Source organism: Poecilia mexicana, unplaced genomic scaffold (genome assembly GCF_051168715.1).
Source record: "Poecilia mexicana isolate PSO_F unplaced genomic scaffold, ASM5116871v1 scaffold_5, whole genome shotgun sequence".
NCBI lineage: Eukaryota > Metazoa > Chordata > Actinopteri > Cyprinodontiformes > Poeciliidae > Poecilia > Poecilia mexicana.
This window is the reverse complement of record NW_028263374.1, coordinates 7,533,543-7,551,431: the sequence shown is the minus strand read 5'-3', so window position 1 is coordinate 7,551,431 and position 17,889 is coordinate 7,533,543. Positions and strand designations below refer to the sequence as shown.

General features: G+C 41.7%; 1 protein-coding gene across 9 annotated transcripts in view; it reads right to left on the bottom strand.

Moving 5' to 3' along the window:
* Positions 1-17,889, bottom strand: part of magi1b (membrane associated guanylate kinase, WW and PDZ domain containing 1b) — a 143,414-nt gene that overhangs the window by 23,369 nt on the left and 102,156 nt on the right. For 6 of the 9 annotated variants that reach the window (XM_088005437.1, XM_088005430.1, XM_088005432.1 and 3 more), the window contains 3 exons: positions 8,307-8,338; positions 7,869-7,913; positions 4,230-4,476 (listed from right to left, as the gene is read on the bottom strand). In XM_088005437.1, coding sequence (XP_087861563.1) covers positions 4,230-4,476; positions 7,869-7,913; positions 8,307-8,338 — 324 coding nt within the window. The remainder of the gene's footprint in view (positions 1-4,229; positions 4,477-7,868; positions 7,914-8,306; positions 8,339-17,889) is intronic. The other 3 variants (XM_088005434.1, XM_088005436.1, XM_088005431.1) reach the window with 2 other exon arrangements.

The window sequence follows — 17,889 nt, the reverse complement described above, 5'->3', positions numbered from 1 at the left end:
ATTCAGTCAAATGTTCTTGCAGTCAACATCAGGATCATAAGATCATAATAAGTTCTTCAGCAACACCTTCATTTTTGTGTCAGGATGTTGATGGTTCTCTTAGTAATTTTAGGCTTTGATATGAAAGTGTCATTTGGCGCAAACACAGGAGGAGTAAACAACTGGTGCATCAACGGTGAGAGCATTTATTTTTGGTCCAAAGCAAAAGTAAAAAAACTGTTTTTTATTGTGACATAATTAGAAGCTACATGACTGGGACTCTTGTTTGATGTCTGAAATAGTAAACTTTTTATTTTTAACTTGTAAAAAAAAAATCTTGCACTCGCATCAGTTGAAGAACAATGTTTCTTTATGAAGAATATGGTATATTTGCATTTCCATTGTCCTCTAGTAAGCATGGGATAGGTAAAGGTTTTTTCTTTTTTTTTTAGATGTGAATCTGTTCACTTTCTTTATTGAAGTCCAAAAATAAACTTAAAAAGCTGACACTGGTTTGAAAAGATAAAATATAAAAAAACAAATCATACCTCTCTAAATTCTTCACAATACAGACAAACCACAGCTCCCTTTTCCACAAGCACAGCCTTCAATGTATGCATCGGGATTTTATGTGATGGGTAGAGAAGCATCATCGTGAAGTGGAAAGTTAATGGTTCCACGAAAAAAAATCTGAAAAATATGGTGTGCATGTATATTCAGTCCCCCCAACTCCTCAATCAATATTTGTGGAAGAAGATTTTGCTGAAAAGTGCAGCTGCACTACTTTCTCCTGCAGAAGTGTCCAAACCTTTTGACATGGGGGTCAGGATGACAAATAGAAAGTAGTTAAAGGGAGAGGATAACGTTTTTATTTTGGTTCATTTTTATTTTAACTGGATGTCTGCGGCCCAATTTACTATTAAAATAAATTGAAAGCAAAAAAAAAAAAAAAAAAAAACTGGGTTGGTCTATTCTGTCTTGAACCAACCCAGTCTTGAACCTTACATCTTTCGTTTTAAGAACACGCTTATCCATCTACGTCTTTGGAACGCTCTCACTTTACTGAAAATTGCAGCCTAACATTTCTTTTTTAATGTGCATCTCAATCAATTGTCCTGAAGTCAAAGTCACGTCATTCTTGAATTGAGTTGAAGGCTGCAGGTAACCATTTCAAGGGCCGAGCTTTGGTCATTCATGCTTTACCTCTGCATGGTTTCAAACAATGCTGAGCCCTTCACTTGTATTCATGACACTTAGGCACATCATAGTAAAAGGAGGTTGTGGTGGTTAAAACAAACGATTCTCTCACTTTCCTAATTTTGTGTTTTTGAAAAATCTCATTTTCTTTCCATTAAGCAGTTTTGCTACCTTGTCTTAGACTAGCACTTAAAATTATAATACATTGAACAGTAAGGGTGTAATAATATGAAGAAATGTGTAGAAAACAAAATGGTCAAGGGGTAGGAATATTTTTGCAAGACACTGCAAAATAGTTATGCATATACTTGAGCTAGTATTTGTACAGTCGCAGCTGTGCATCTCTCAACAAAACCCCAGAGAGATTTCAGGTTTTGCTTCGGCGCAGGCCGCTGCTGCCAAAACCGCCAAAGCCGCAAAGAGCCGGCAGTGTGGTGCGAAGCGCAAGAAGTCTGTTCCCAATCTGTTCTTTCAGTCAACATTTCAAATCCATGCAGAGTGAAGCCCTTCCTTCCAGCCTACGCCGATGTTTTTTTTTTTTTTTTTGTTGTATTTTTCTGTAGAGTAACGGAGCGAGTCAAAGGCTAACTGTTGCAATCTGCCCGTGGCGATTAATAGATCCATAAGCGATCCCTGTGGTGAGGCAACCGGGCATCAGAGGGCGTTTCAAAAATAGACACGAAGAGCCAAAGCAACAGTATGCTTGGTTCGAACATTAAGAAAATTAATCTGGGAACATGTTAAAACCCAGAGATAATCAAAACAGAGCCCAATAAAACATGAAGCCTCCAACCTTTCCAGGCACAGCTAATTTGGAGCAGGTCAACGACGTGCGAGTCAGTTTTTTCTGGGGAGGATTATTTGTGCAAATGGAAATCATTCAGCACCTGATGCGTGGAAAGACCTTGATCTCAGCAGAGCGTGTCATTACATTGAAAGCGAAAGTGGAGAAATTTCTTTGCCCGGGCCCTACGGAGCCAACGCTGAAGGATTTCTGAGACGAAAGCCCAGAGGAGGAGAAGGAGGGAGGAGGGAGAGGATTCACGCCTCCTGATACGGGTCGTTTGTCCTCTCTAATTCCAGGTGTTCTTCCTGACCTTTCCGTGTGTCACAATCCCATTTCATCTTCTTGCCTGTTCTCCCTCGGATTCACTTACAAATAAATGGAAACCTTTCTTTCCTGATTCTGAAATCATTTTCCTTTATTTTCTCTGTTTATCACCAAATCACGCGGTTTGAAAAAAAAAAAAAAAACCTGCAAGGAATTTATCAAATTAGAATCGCCTTGTAGAGATATTTTCTAGCTCAGCTCTTGAATTTTTCTTTTTTTTTTTTACCCTCAGTCTCACTTTTCTCTTTTTCTTTTTGCACAAGCCAATGTTCTCGCCCCTCTAAATAATGAAACATCCCTGACAGGAGATGTTTGGCCATCTGATGAGATGTTACCACTTATGAGCTCTCACACTCCTGTGCTTTTCCTCAGAGTCTCTCTCTTTTTCTACTTCAAAATTTGACACTTGATCTCAGCGTTATTCTTATTAATTGGAGGCATCTACCAGCATGGTAACTGGAAACAAAGGGTTGGGCAATCCACTGACAACCACTCCACCATTGCAGCTAATTACCTGCTACGTGGCTCTTATGGGAAGGGCAGTATGTCAGTGGTGTTAATGCCGAGAAATGAACAAAAGCGGCATCATTAGTCCATGCGGAGAAAAGAACCAAAAACATGTGCAAAACCTTTGTTTTCTAGGAGACACTTGCCTGGTAACACAAACCCTGTCCCCCAAAAAGACAACCTCAAACTCATGACGAAGGGTGGCACAGGAGGAGAAGCTTTGCTTCATGCCAAATGTCACAGCTAGCTTAGCACAGAGAGAGCGAGGGGAAATAAGTGCGAACTATCACACAAACAAAATGCTAACTATTTTTTAAGGGGAAACTTTTTTTTTTTTGTTTAAAGTAACCAAAACTCGAATACTGATTTGGATAAAAGCCAATGTAACTGTATAACCTCGCTTTCGATGTTAGCTAAGTTAGGCTGATTGGCAGCTTTGTGTTCAGCTTCCAGCACCTGAAAACAAGCAAGAGCATACCTAATGCTGCGCTTCATTTGCCTCTGAAGTCTGAACGTGGATATTGGATTTATGTCACAACAAAGCTGTGAGTCAGAAAGCCAGTGGGATTTGCTAATTATTGAGGTACTAACTGGAGTCGACTCTTTGCCAAATGATCCCTTTGGAGTTTCAGTAATTTCTTTTGTGATCTTTGGGGACTTCAAAATAATATTGCCTGACACAAAACTTTCTACACCAACCATGCATCAATTTGTATCTGGCTTCAAGACCTTCCATGCCAGCAAATGACAATAAGATTTCAAGTATTTTGCTATAGGAAATGTGGCTGTGATTCAATAAAAAAAAGAAGATTTATTTTCTGTTCTATCATATTTCATTAGAGTCAATTGGCTCAAGCAAGGATCAAAAGAGTAATAGTCATGTATGAAAATATGTTGCAACTTAATTTAATCAGTGTGAATTCAAAGTAAGGAAGAAACAACTGGGAATGTGCAGGGGATACAAATGCTTTGGTATCTGTGCTTACTATGAATAGAAGCTGTTAATATACATTTTGTTCAGATACCGAAGGAACAAGTTCACAACCAGAAGTATTGTGCACTATGTGTTCATTTAATAAGACAAAAGGCAGCCAGAAGAGTAAAAAACAGAACTTCTGGATCTTTAAATGGTTTTTACTTTTAAAACTCAGACTCTTTGGAGACATCATGCTTTCCAAGTTGGATATCCCACTTCTTGTGCTTGCATTTCTAACTAAGAGCTCGGAAAAAAAAACAGACTTCAGAGTACAAATGGAGCGCAGCATTAGGTTGCACACGGTACTACTTCCAGAAAAGAGGCTAGAACCAGCTTACTTACACACAGGCTTTGCTTCCCAAACCTTTCAACTCCCATTGCAAATACACCAGGGGTCCACACCCCACCGCCCCCCCATGCAGCCCTCATCCAACCGCCACCAAAAATTCATATACTTACGCCTACTTTCATACATGCTCCTGGACTGGGCCCAGATCTTAAAGGGGTCGGGTTTTCTGTGGGTGGTCCCGTCTCCTTGGGAGTCCTGGGAAGGCAGGCCAGGCAAGGGCTGCGAGGGCGCCGGGGGAGTGCCGCTCTCGCTGAGGGGGGCCGCCAGAGACGAGTGCACGGGCGAGTCCGTGTGGGCGCTCCGGTGGCTGGAAACACTATGCTGGGAACTGCTCTGACTGTCCTTCCTTGACAATTGCTGTAGGGAAAGTAGATCAATATCATTTGACTCTTTAAAATAGGCTTTAATGGAGCATGGAAGATTAAACTCGGAGTTGACATATAAGGGTTATTGCATTCTCTGCCGCAGATAAGAGAGCCATCAGAGCTGCGGCTGCTAAGAGGAGATGATGAAGATACAAATACAAAAGAGTTTCATATTAGAGCAGCAAAAAAGACCAACAATTGCTTCTCCTCGGGGTAAAAGGAAGCACGCTCTGTGTTTCTACCTTAATCAACTAACAGAATAATCAAGCTGCTTTATTCAGAGAAATTCCGTTATCTTGCATGAGTACCGAGAGGAAGAGAAAAAAAATCACTGTGGTTTCTCATGATTAAGTCATTCGGCTGAGATAAAAACACCGTGGATCAATTTAGAAGGGCCACATTGCCTATTCCTTTTGTCTAGCAGAGGGGGGAGTTTTAACAAAGAGCTGCATTCCCCGCTGCATATGGAGAAAAGAAATCACAGTGAATAAAGCACTTTTGGGTTTGAAACAAAGACGATTTTTACTGGTGAAGTCATAAATTGCACCCGGCCTCGCAATTACATGGGTGCTTAAACACTTGCCCAAGGATTTGAGGTGTCGGAATAAAGCGCATGCACTTCTGAGCTCAAGTGCAAGCTGACAGCCTTTACAGAGTATGTATTTTTTATTTTTTTATTTTTTTACAGTCTCATCTTTATCCTTAGCGTGCAGAATTCACCCTGCTGTGAGGATTTCAAACAGAAAGCAGCAAAATGAAAGAGTTACAGTCGGGGCACCAAGGGAAAGAGGCAGCGGGAGAAAAAATGACAGCAGTTAAGACTCCTTGCGTATTACTTTGGATACGGTGGACAAAAATACAGCGAGGAGGGGGCGGGGGCGAGGGGGGCTCGTCAGTTCTCAAGTATCAAAGTGTTTGGCCTTCAAAGTGCAGCCATGTCTTCAATAAATTCTGACTCATTACTCACCGAATCTGCCGCCCACACCTCTGCAATTCATGTTTATATTCATCATGCTAGTTAAACATAAAAGAAGCTTGATGCTCTTGAAAATACTAAGTGGGAGCTGCAACTTGCACTTTGTGATCGGAGAGCGAGCTCGACGGGTTCAGTGATAAACTTGAAAATCAATAGAGTCTGTTAATGAGAACGTCATTGTCTGGGGTTGCCAGCGAACTTTAAGATCTGACGCGTTCATCAGTTCACAAAATTATCTTCTCTTCACTTTTATCTTTCCAAATAAATGGAACCTGCTTTAGCCAGCGAGGAACCAGTGTTGGATGCACCTGAAGTCCAAACTTGCCTGCCTTTGCAAATGAAAACAAATCTCTTGCCCTTGATGGATCCGTTAGCTTTGACCTCCCACCGCCACAGAGTTCTCCCTTAATGTACTGAGACCGCTCTAATGCATTGGTTTGTCCAGCTCCAGCAACTTTTAAAAGATAAACAAAATCGGAAAGACAGAAGACAAAAGACGGAAAACAAATCTCGGTTTCTGCCTAAGAAACAGAGATCGGCTCTGTGAAATACTGGATTCCTAGTTTGTACCGTAGGAATTGGCCAGGTATCAAGGAATGTCGACATCGCCATGTTCTCCCTCCTCCACCTCTTACTACTGCTGGTCAGCCGGCTGACAGAAGGCTCTTATACTTTTCCATTGCTTAATAAAACCTATGTTTGGCTGTTAGGAAATATGGAAGTTTGTTTGTTTTTTTTGTTTGTTTTTTTAAAGTTACATGTAAGGCTTTTTAAGACCTTTTAAAGAATTTTTAACATTGTTTAAATTTGAAGACCAACATGATTAAAAAAAATAATTTTGCTCATCTTAACCGCCCTGTGGTCTTAGCGCGACACTCGGGAGGAACACGGCAAATGTCACGTTTGGACAGCGGGAACTTGGGGGCGTTGTCCCGTCAGACTGTCAGTTCCAGGAACCACACACAGACAAAAAAAACCCTCATAAAGCACACATGGGGTCAGTGCAACCTCATCGGACTGTGCACAGAGTAAAAAACTTGTGGGGTCTACTCGACCCTGTCTTTAAGACCGCAAGAGGGTTAAAACCTGGGGTCATTGGGACGCCACAAGCTTTTTACACTATGTGATCTGGCGGGTTTGCATTGACCCGCCTCCGGGTTTTATTGTATAGTTTCGGGAACTGATAGTCTGACGGGAAAACCTCTATCACTTCCCCACTGTCTAACTGTGACGTTTGCCACACTCCTCCTGAGTGTCGTTCTAAGACCTTGGGAGGGCTAATAAATTACTTAACAGTTAAACCCAATAAACGACGTTAGCTGTATCTTTTAAAAGCTACAAATTCCAGGTTCAGGAACTCCTTTTCTTTGTTTCATGAAGGCTGAACGTATGGCGATAAATGTCGCAAGCATGGATGTTTTCTTCCCAAAATCATCAGCCTTTCATTAATCATAATGAAACAACATCCACATTTCCCAACCTGAACTACAACCAATAAAGGAATGTAGAAGCATTTTTCTCAAAATAAGTATGTAGTTTAAAAGGGTGCCGATCTTTAAATGTCTTTACTGTCTTTGCAGCTTTAGTTGGTTCATACCCAACTTTACATGGGACAAAATAGTGCTATATAATGTGGATTTTCATGTCAACCACATATTAAAACACAGCCACCAGGGGGCAGTATGGTACCCACTTTGACCTATAATCTGACGTATTTCATAAATGTCAACAGGTCGAAAATGGGCTCAGAAATAAAATAAATGCAAACAGTGTGATAAAAAAATATTTAGATGATTGAATTAAGTAACGTACTAAATGCAGGGCACACAAAACAAAGGGGTAAGATTTGTTTAAGAGGTAAATTAATCCAGATCCTAATTGAAGGAGCAAACAGATGAACATTAGGTGTTTTGTTTAGATGCAATTATAATTAAAAATGCATTTTCTCAATCCACTGTAGACATGGCATAGGTATTTGAAGAAAGTACTAACTTTGTTAGAGGAAGAGGTCTCAAACACAAAATTGCTGCGTTGGAGGGTAAATTAAAGTTTTTTTTTTGTTTTGTTTTTTACTGAAAAGGCCCATCTGTAAACCAGCTGACTTCAGGTTCTACCTGAGCAGATAGCCTGACTAACCAGCTAATGTCTTCTGCTTGTATAACTAAGAAAACCAGAATGACAAAAAGGTATATTCTGTAAACTAAGCAGAAAACTTCAACTACATTTAACGATTTCTTTTGTTCTGCACGTTCTCCTAAGAGTATGTGTTACATTTAAACATGACATTAATGTAGCATGCCTTTTCCCAAACCATTTTCTTCAACGAGACAACCACCACCATGATGTACCCAGCACCAACACCTCGTTCCCCAAAACACTTTCAGACCCTTCTAAATGACATCACATACCATCCTAGCGTAATCTCTGTACGGAGGAGACAGGTCATAATAATCCTGCAAAACAAACAAAAATAAATAAACATGCATTCAGTCAGACAAGGTTGCTGGGGTCTCTCAGTCCTGATCACACATTCTGCTCTCACGCTACAAACTTAGCACCCAGCATGATGCCATAATCAGCATGTTAGCAACCCAGCTCACGCGGCGCATCAAAGCCCCTGGTCCCATCCTCTGCTGGAGGATGAGGGAAGGTATGAGGGGGGGCTCATGTAAAGCTATAGGGATCCACCCCCGCAAAAGCATAGCACCCCCATGTCTACAAACAGAGCGACAACATCAGCACAAGTTCAAGCACACAGGATGGGGGAGTGGGAGGCTGGGATCAGGTAGCTGCACATGGAGGACAGAAGTAGATGGTGGAAAATTAGTGGGAATGCCATCACTTACCAGTTTGGGGCTCTTCTTCGCAGGTGCCACTCCTGTGAAGCCGGACAGAGAAGAGAAAAAGACAAAGGGAGATGGTTACCAATGGAGTTTGTAGTCCATGTTCAGACAAGAAGTAAAAAGAAGGGGGAGGAAAAAAAATCATTTCACAACGCAGACTCCCAAACAATGTCAAAGCAGTGCACATCTAGCCCTCAACCCCCTTTATCTCAGCTCATCTCTTTCCCTGCTGGGTGCCTTTGCTTGCCCATCCGCGGCTGGCGTTCGAGGAGGGGAGGGAGGCGGATGACGGGAGGGGGGGGTCTAGGCAGCGCGATCTATCTGCATCACCGCCGCGTCCAGCATTTGGCTTGACTGGTGCAGCGAAACAGCGGGGCCGGCCCCAAGGGCTTATCCAGCCCGGCGCTCGCTAGACCCCGGCTACGCGCACGAGAGAGAGAGAGAGAGACAGAGAGAGAAAGCGTGTGTGTGCATGTTCGAGGAAAAAAAAAAAAAGAAAAAAAAGTGTGAGCTAAGAGCGAAGAAAAGAACGTTGGGTGAGCAATCAAGCCGAGGAATAAAGAGAGGAGTAAAAGAAGAGAAAAGCGAGCTTTGTTCGGGAGTTCCTGGCCGTAGGCATTACCCATGGAGAAGGAGTCCAAGATACTGAACATTAAATTATAGGCAACCGTCAGTTCCCCTCTTACTGAGACCATCTTCCTGTGTCCGCTGAGCGCCGCGCTCCGCTGTCGAAGGCTCCAGCATCTATAGGCAGTTGGCGCGTCCTCCAGGTCTCTCCCTTTCCCTGCTGGCTTTTCTTTTTTTTTTTTTCCTCCCCACCCGTCCTCCCTCTCTCTCACCTCGCCGTTCACTGTCCTCCCTCCCGTTTTTCCCTCAGCATCATCGCCCTCTCTCCCTCCCTCTTCCTCTCCACGCTCCATCTCAGCCTGCCTCCTTCCCTCCCTCGCGCGCTGGTAAACATCTATTCAGCTGCATGCGCGCACGCGCGCACGCACACACATACACACACACACGGATTCTAGCATCAGATGGCTGCATGCAGCAGTCCTGACAAATCAAAGTGTGCTTGAGGTATGACAGACGTGTTTCTGCGCGAGCGAGCAGTAAACAGAAAGGAATCACAGCAGAAATATCATTATCACAGACAGGCGAGCTCGGAAAATAAGACTGACACGTTGCTGGAATGCGAGTGCGGGCCCGCAGCCTCGGAGGGAAATTTGTTGCTGAAATACGACTGACCTCTACACCTCCGCTGATTCCTCTCTACTTCGTTCATACACAGCGCACGGGACAAAGTCTATTCTTTTTTCTTTTTTTTTTTTAAACTGAATAGGCGGTTTGTTACTACACCTGTAAGAAACAGCCAGCCTCGCGCAATGTTTGAAAACGAGGCGATTTCTTCCAAGGAAATGGGGCCACTATTGTGTGAATCCTTTAGGGAATCTGAGGGGATATGATCTTGCTCAGACATGCGTGCACACAGGCTCCTCTCTGCTTTATCTCTCAGACATCTGGGTTCATTCACAGCTGACACCTCCGACTGCGTTACGTCTGGAGCAGTTTTCTTCCCAGCCCTCCATACTTCAATTTTCCCCTCCATTTTTCTCCCACCTGCTCTCCCTCTCCCCCGGACTGTTCAGAGTGATTTATTCGGGATTTGAGACAATCATGATGTCAATCCAAAAATGGCTTGTTGCTCTGGGAAAAGGATGCCGTCAGTCAACATTAGAGACGCACATATTTGACTTTTCCTATAGTTTTCTTTAGAGTTTGATCTGATGAGTCTGGAATTTTTATGTTACATTTAAATTATATATATATATATATATATATATATATATATATATATATATATATACACACACACATACATACACACACACACACACGCACACACACACACACACTCCCCTTGTTAATGTGCTTATGGAATAAAAATGGTGGATGTTTTTAGTGTTGATGCAATAAGTACAATAAATGATTATCTGATCTTTTGTGCACTGATCTGAGCCAGTTGGGGGGGATAATTGGCCAATTCTGATCTCTGGCAGATTTATTGGTCATCTGTTGCTTAGGGTGCCGTGATGGAGTAGTGCCAGTCAGATGTTTGTGAATGTCAATGTACCAACCTGCCCTGCTGTGCTTCGAAACATTATGCACAGATGTATGTGTAGATTAACAGACTCTGCAAACAGCATCATTCAGACTTTGACCAATCCTGTTCAAAGCTCAGTGAGATTCTTCTCCAGTTTGTGGAATCATTGACGCTTTAGTTTATATGTCAGTGATTATTTCATTATATATTTTTTCTTTTTCTTTTTTCTTTATTGTTCTTGTTTTGTCTGTTTATGGACCATAATTGTGTCTAAATAAAGAGATTGATTGATTAATAAGTAGAGATCAGGATTTTCCTGGATAATATCATGTCCTTCACAATTTCTAATTATTATTTTTTTATAAGAATGCAAATGAAAGAGATCAGGGGTAGATCTAGAGTTCTTTGATGCAGATATCAGGTTTGCTTCCAACGAAGGATTTCTGAAGAATTGGTGCATCTCATATGTAGTTAGTCATTTTGTTTGTATACAAGTAAAATATTTTTTATTGTAAATATTGGCTGATATAGTCATTGAGGTCTATTTTGAATATTTTTACCAAATAAATGTAACAAAAGAGAAAAATGTGCAGCAGGTTTCACAGATAATTATGGGATTCCTCGTGGAGACCCATCATTTATCTAATCTTGACTAAATCTTTAAAAAGCACATCAAAACTTGACACTTTTGGTTTATGTGTTTATAATTAAAAGACAATTTTGCCTCATCAATTGCAGACAATGTGATGCTGCCTGATGTAGAAAAAAATAGCTAGTTGTAACAGATGTTTAAAATCCTGAAAATAATGAACAATTCCAACTAGTTGTGGGCTTTTCAAATCAAGTGGAAGAAAAAAACCATCATGTAAGCCCTTTTCCCAGCCTTAACATTTGGTCTTAAAATTGAAAGATGGACTCATAAATCACGGCAGAAATAACAAAAAAGGTGAGTGGTACAAAGGTCAGCATTACATTTGCAGGCAGAGGCGGATCTGCTGGCTTTTGTGTGTCTGTAGGCGTAGCAGCAGAATGCGTCTGAAGCCCTTGTATCAAAGGCATTGTGGATGTTTGGGCCAACCTCCATACCCAATTACACACAAGAGGAAGGAAAGAGCGGTTTTAGACAGGTGGGCGAACTGGACAGCGCTTTGGCTGCCTGTGAGATAGTGCTCAGCTAAATCCTTTAGGGCAGAAAAAAAATAAAAAATGAACCAGAGCTGCCAAGAGGCTTATTTTCATCTTTAGACTTTAACAGTGTCAAAGCTTTTACTAAACTAAGAATACTCCAAGAAAGCTTTTCTCAGAGACGCAAGAAGATTTTTTAAAAGCAAACTATATTTTCTACAAAACATTGAGACATGCCTGAGGTTCACTGAGATTGCCGAAGTGTGGGAGAGAGCAACACTCTCAGCAGATAATAGGAAGGCCGAATGGAGTACAGCAAATCTGCTCTGCTTTATTACTTCATTGAACATGACTGATTTGAAAAACTCAATAACGATTCAGTGGAAATACAACAAACTGTTACAGTAATACAAACCCCAATAATCGATAATGCAGGATGATAAAAATAGTATAAAAATTAAACTCATTCCTTTTGTCATAGTTTTGAACAGGCGACTGCTTGCTCTCACACAGTGTGACATCACCTCCGCTCTTAACATAATTAATATCCACCCAAGGCAGAAAATGTAAAAAAAAAAATATATATATATATATATATATATATGATCTGAGTGCAGAACTCCATTAAGAAAATCTGGAGGTCAGAAATCAGCCACAAAACCTTGATTGTTGCATCTCCAGAAATAAAATTTTGAATTAATTATATTCCAAGTTCAAATAATTCCATGTAGTTTGACAAAAACTGCTCTGTACCACTTGAGAGATAACAAAATAATAAAAAAAAAGCCCTCTGGTTTGGATTAGCTATGCTCTGTTGAACCGGGTAAACTCTAACAAAAGGTGCTGCACGTTTCCAGTCGGCAGACAGGAACTGTTGCACCAACCTGGCATCGCAGCAGTCACTAAACGGAAGACATTACTAAGCAGATTATCCGCTGTGTGCATGTACGCAGCGGTAGATCTCGCCTCAGAGTGATGGCCTCCAACAGGCGGGCCCATCTGTCACCGTGGCGACAGTACCTGGTGGCTGTGGCGACTCGCAGACCGTTTCCCAAGCAACAGTTGTAGCTGAATGGATAAGCAACAAGCCCACATCAGCTGGGCACGTCAGTCTGTTGGACTGCAGCTTGTTTAAAACTGATAAAAATATCTATGCAAGTGTAGAGAAGAAATCATAAAGTTTGTTTTATTATGTCTAGAACTTGTTTAGCTTGTAGCGGTTTCAAAAGAAGCAGGGGTGAAGCCCGCACCCGCCTCCCTCAAATCCACCCTGAGGGGAACCCAGCGCAGACTGTCGGCAGAGCATCGTCATGGAAACAAAAGATGGTGCAGTGGTAGAGATTTTCCACTCAGCCACTGGCTGAGGAGGTCTAAAGACGGGGTAGACAGGTGGAGGTGGGGAGAGAAAGCGGCTCGCCTTGTCCCCCGCACAACAAGCAGCGCCTCACAGGATTGGGCCTCCAGCAAGCCTAACGTGACGAGAGGTGAATCATTGGCAACCTAGCCAAACCCCCCACCTCACCCCAACCCCACACATCCCATCTCATCATTGCTTTTCCGGACCGCAGTGCTGTTCGTTATGGTGCCACTGGAACGTACAGTCAGCAGATTTTTTTTATGCGAACTGAGCAAAAAATACAACGCTTCCTGGCCGTACAGTGAATTGATTTCCTGCTTTGGTCTGTGCAGGGACCCATCATCAGAGTTTATCTTCTCTTAATGGCCATATACAACCCTGTCCACATTAAATGGGCCTTAGAAATGCAACCGATAGTTTGATTATGTGGGTTATGCAAGTTCACACAATCGCGTGTATCGGCACGCATTTTCAAAGCGCGCCGCGGATCTATGGAGTGCTTTTTGACAGGAGGCACTTAAAAGCTGTTGGTTCACTTTCCCACCATTATGCCAACAGGAGCTGTCAAGTGTGGCAATGATCGGCTTTCACATTTTCACCCTGTTTGAGCTGCGTTTCCGTAAATAACAAAAAAGGGAGCAAAGACGATGCATTTCACCCGTCGTCCGTTTTCAAGACTGCCTTAGACCTCTTTCTATCAGAACTTAACGATAAGGACAAATGAGATAGAGCAATAAAAATTGAAAATACTCCATCTACTGCCACAGTGCAGAGTCATGCCAAAGTATTCATACCCCAGAATTCGCAATGTTACAATCACAAATGTATGTTTTACTTGGGTTTTATGTCATACACCAACAAAAAGCAGTGCATCATTTTTGAAATAATGAGGAAAATGATGCGAGTTCAGGTCTCCATCTAATCTGACTGATCTTTACTTGCTTTGTAGAGATGAATGAGTAGAAATTTTAGTTTCCAGATGCAAACCTGGTAATAAAAGATTTGTAGCCATATATAGAGTGGAAGATGGTTGGAGGATAATAATAAAACAACAAAAAAGTTCAAGGGGCATAAGTACTTTTTCAAGAACCTGCATGCATGCCCTACAGTGCAAATAAAGGTAACCTGAGGTCGATTTTATGCATCTGATTACCAAAACCAGAACACGGCAGTCAGTAAACTTTGCGAGGCATTCTTCCAATCCAATGAAGCTGGTGACACTTGGCAGTTTTAGTGCTGGAACCTGTCATTTGTCCAACCTCAGGTTATGTGCAAGATGGGGAAAAAAAGCCCATCATCTCCTAGGAGTGAGAGTCCTTAACACCCAGCAGGTCTAATGTGTCACTGATGATTGATGAGTCATGGAGGAAGAGATGTGAGGGGGTTGGGGGTGGGAAGGTAGAGCATCATTGGGGTTTCAATGCTGCCTTTTCATCATCTCTCCAATCCTTCGACATCCCTCCATCCACTCCTCATCCTCTTCCCCCCCGTCACCCACCACGGCTGTGTATCCTCCCCATTTCCTGCACAGTGCCTCAAGCATTCGCTGCCATCAAGCACAACTTATGTCGCATTCAATACAACACCTGCTTCAGCTTACAAGTAAGGAGGAGAGGTGGGGTGGAGCGTTGCATCCATACAGCAGCAGAAAGGTTTTTACTTTTCAGGGGCTGACTAATGGTTTGAGCTGCTGGGCTACCGAGAGGCTGCGTCTGAGAAATTATTCTCCGAAACTAGTTTTCACTGACAGGCTAAAACAGCGTGTGTGTGTGTGTGTGTGTGTGTGTGTGTGTGTGTGTGTGTGTGTGTGTGTGTGTGCGTGTGTGTGTGTCCCTGTGGAGCATGCAACATTTGCACCTCTTTTTTTTATTAATTTTTTTTTAAAGGGAACAACAGAGAGGAAAATCAGCAGCCTCAACAATGGAAAGACGTCAGGTCCGAAATGAATTATGGGCACGTGCAGCACATCAGCGGAGGTAAGAGAAGATAGGCGAGGGAAAATGAACCCATTAGAGCAGAGTAATTAAACAAATGAAAGAGCAATGCATCGCAAAATACAGAGGCGGCCGAAGCAATAAATCATTCATGCGTGGTTTTGAAAGAAACGTATACACGCGCATATATCTCAGCGGCAAGACGATCCTGGAACAACTGTATCTTGATGTGCTGCTACGTAAAAGTTCCCCAACCCAACACACACAGAGAAGAAAAGGCCCTTTTCACACAGGCACCGCTCTCCATTAATCTGGCAGAGGAACATGTTGGTGTTCTATTATCAACCCCTCAAATGACTTAGAGTAACACGCCAACACTGAAATGCTAGCAGGTCAGGCTGGGCTGATTTCACACAAATTAGCTACAACTTTATGACTACCTGTTGTATTGAGAAATTTCCAAAGGCAGACGTGGGAAACATGCACAGCTGTAGTTGTTATTAAAGGCTGAATAATGTATTCCCATGTATGCATGTGGCAGTAAACGATACGTTTTTTTTTTTTCTGGCAACATTGAATACTGTAAAAGAAAAGAAAACTTCAATTCTTTCCTTTTGAGTGCCACCTGCATCTCTTGCACAAAAACTTATTACCGTTATTAAAATCATTATTTTGATCAATGTCACTATAAACCTCAGGCCTCACCAAGTATTCACCACCCAGTGGTCAATATTTATGCACTTATTTTATGTTACATAGTTTTATTTGTCATCTTTTGTAGAAATCAGTTTTCACTTTTACATTAATTTCTATTTGTTTCTGGCTAAAAAGCCATATTTTCTTGACTGAATTGTAAAAGCAGTAAAACATCCAAGAGACAATACTTTTTAGACACTGTATTATTCAGAAATTATCTAGATGTTTAAAACCTGAAACGCCAGTTTCAGCACATAAAATCTTTGGGGTTTAAAAAAAACAAAACATTGTGTGCATAATGCATGGTATGAATGTCTAACTTGCAAATATCACATTGATGTCCGCCTACGACAAATCAGAGTTGATATTAAGGTCTGGATCATTCGTTTAAATTACATCACAGTTCGGAGTTAATTCTCCAAAAATCTTTCATTTCCCATAACTGTAACAGGAATTTTCCAACTTGGAATATTTCTAAAATTCCCCAGCTTGAAATCTCACAGTCACGTCGGTGGTAAGTTTTCCACCAAATTGCAACACTAAATTGCTGACTAAATTTGGTAAAACCATTTATTTTTAAGCGACTGCTCTCTAATATGCACTGTGCCGTTGCCTCTACTCATATAAATAACTAACAACTGCTGAAAGCTTGAAAAAAATATATTTTAAAGCCCATTAAATAGAACAGCTAAAATTTGGATTGGCAGTTCAAAGCTTCAGAAAAAAAAAAGAGAGAAAACAGAAATTGGCCACAAAGCTGACTGGTGCATCTGTTAAAAAAATAAAAAATAAAAAATAAGACACTTTGTTCATAGCAGCCGATCTCCAGATGAAACATGACGGTTTAATAACCAGAAATGGCTAACAAGGTTTTCATCTGCTTCCTCATCAGTATGTACTGACTTTATTTATTATGCAGTTAATGAATACCCAGTGCTACAGAGATCCTTTCTGACTTTCACTGAAACAGAGAATAAGGTCGTTGCTTGGAAGGTTGTTGCTTTGAAAACTTCTAAATGTAAAAAAAAAAAACGAGTCCTTTTCATGCCTGAAAAGGACTCGTTTAAGTGTCTAAAACTGAGCCGAACAGGGTCACAAAGCCTTAAAAAGATACAAACATGCTAGAAAGATTGCTGGTGTACAGTTAAATCAGATTTTAAATTTTTTTTTTCTCCATGTGCATATGATCTCACACTGTGAGGAAAAACAGCGGGAGAGAGACGAGGGGGCATGCTGCAGCAAATAGACGAGTTTCTTAACGAGTGTGTTTCCTCGTGAGCTGGTCCTCGGGGATTGACCGATTTTCATGTGGGCGAGCGGGTGTGAATACATCCTGGCAGTCAGGTGGGGGTGGGGGTCAGCTGTATAAAAACAGAGTAAGGGGTGTGGAGGGGAAGATGATGGGCCAAATCTCCACCAATTAAGACTGAACTTCTGGCTCTAATCTGAGAACGCATGCACGGCCATGGATCGGCAAGCATGTGTGTACATGAACAATGAGCGCCGGTTCCGACCGGGAGGAAAACAGTCTTGACTGACTGACGGAGGCCAAGAGTGAGGCAGAATACCAGAGAAAAACAAGACGTGCGGGTGTTTATAAGCAAAGCTGACATCAGGACCCCAATTAGAGGCCAGTGTGGAGGGATCCGGAGAGAGAAAGCAGCGGAGAGACTGTGAGCAGGAGAGTAATTAAGGCAGCGTGACGAGACCGTCGGTAATGTTCTCATGAGTGGGCCTGCGTGGGAACCCGTTTCTAATATGCATGCTATAATGTGGATGACGAAGTGCAAGTGTGCCGTGTGAAATATATAGTGGGTTATTCGAGAAGATGGCAAATGTGAGGAAAATATTTAGGAATCCAGAGAGGCGAGATGTTTACGCCACATATGTACGTCCGTCTTGACTAATGGAAGATATTATTCTGACGATAAGTTCAGGTCATTAAACTCCATAAACTCCCTTTTAGTTTATCTGGCGAAGCTAATGAACACATTAGCTTCTAGTCTGTAATTCATCACAATGGGAAAGTGTCTTACTGGTGTCTATGTATCTGTGTAAATAACATCTGGACCACATGCGTATATGGCAAAAACGAACCAAACCTCAGTCTGAAGCATGATTCAGATAATGTGACGGATTGTGCAACAGAGCTGCAACTAACAGTTATTTTAGTTCGATTAATCCATCAATTATTTTGACAACTAACCAAGTGAGCTGACACAAAGATTGGCACATTTTGCAGATTTTTCATTTAAATATTTTTATGTAATGTTAGAGATGCATTAAAATGAAATAACATAGCGGTTCATTGGAGAACGCAGGATCATTTGTAGCAAAGAATACATATGCAGCAGAAAAATAAATACTTTTAACATCAAC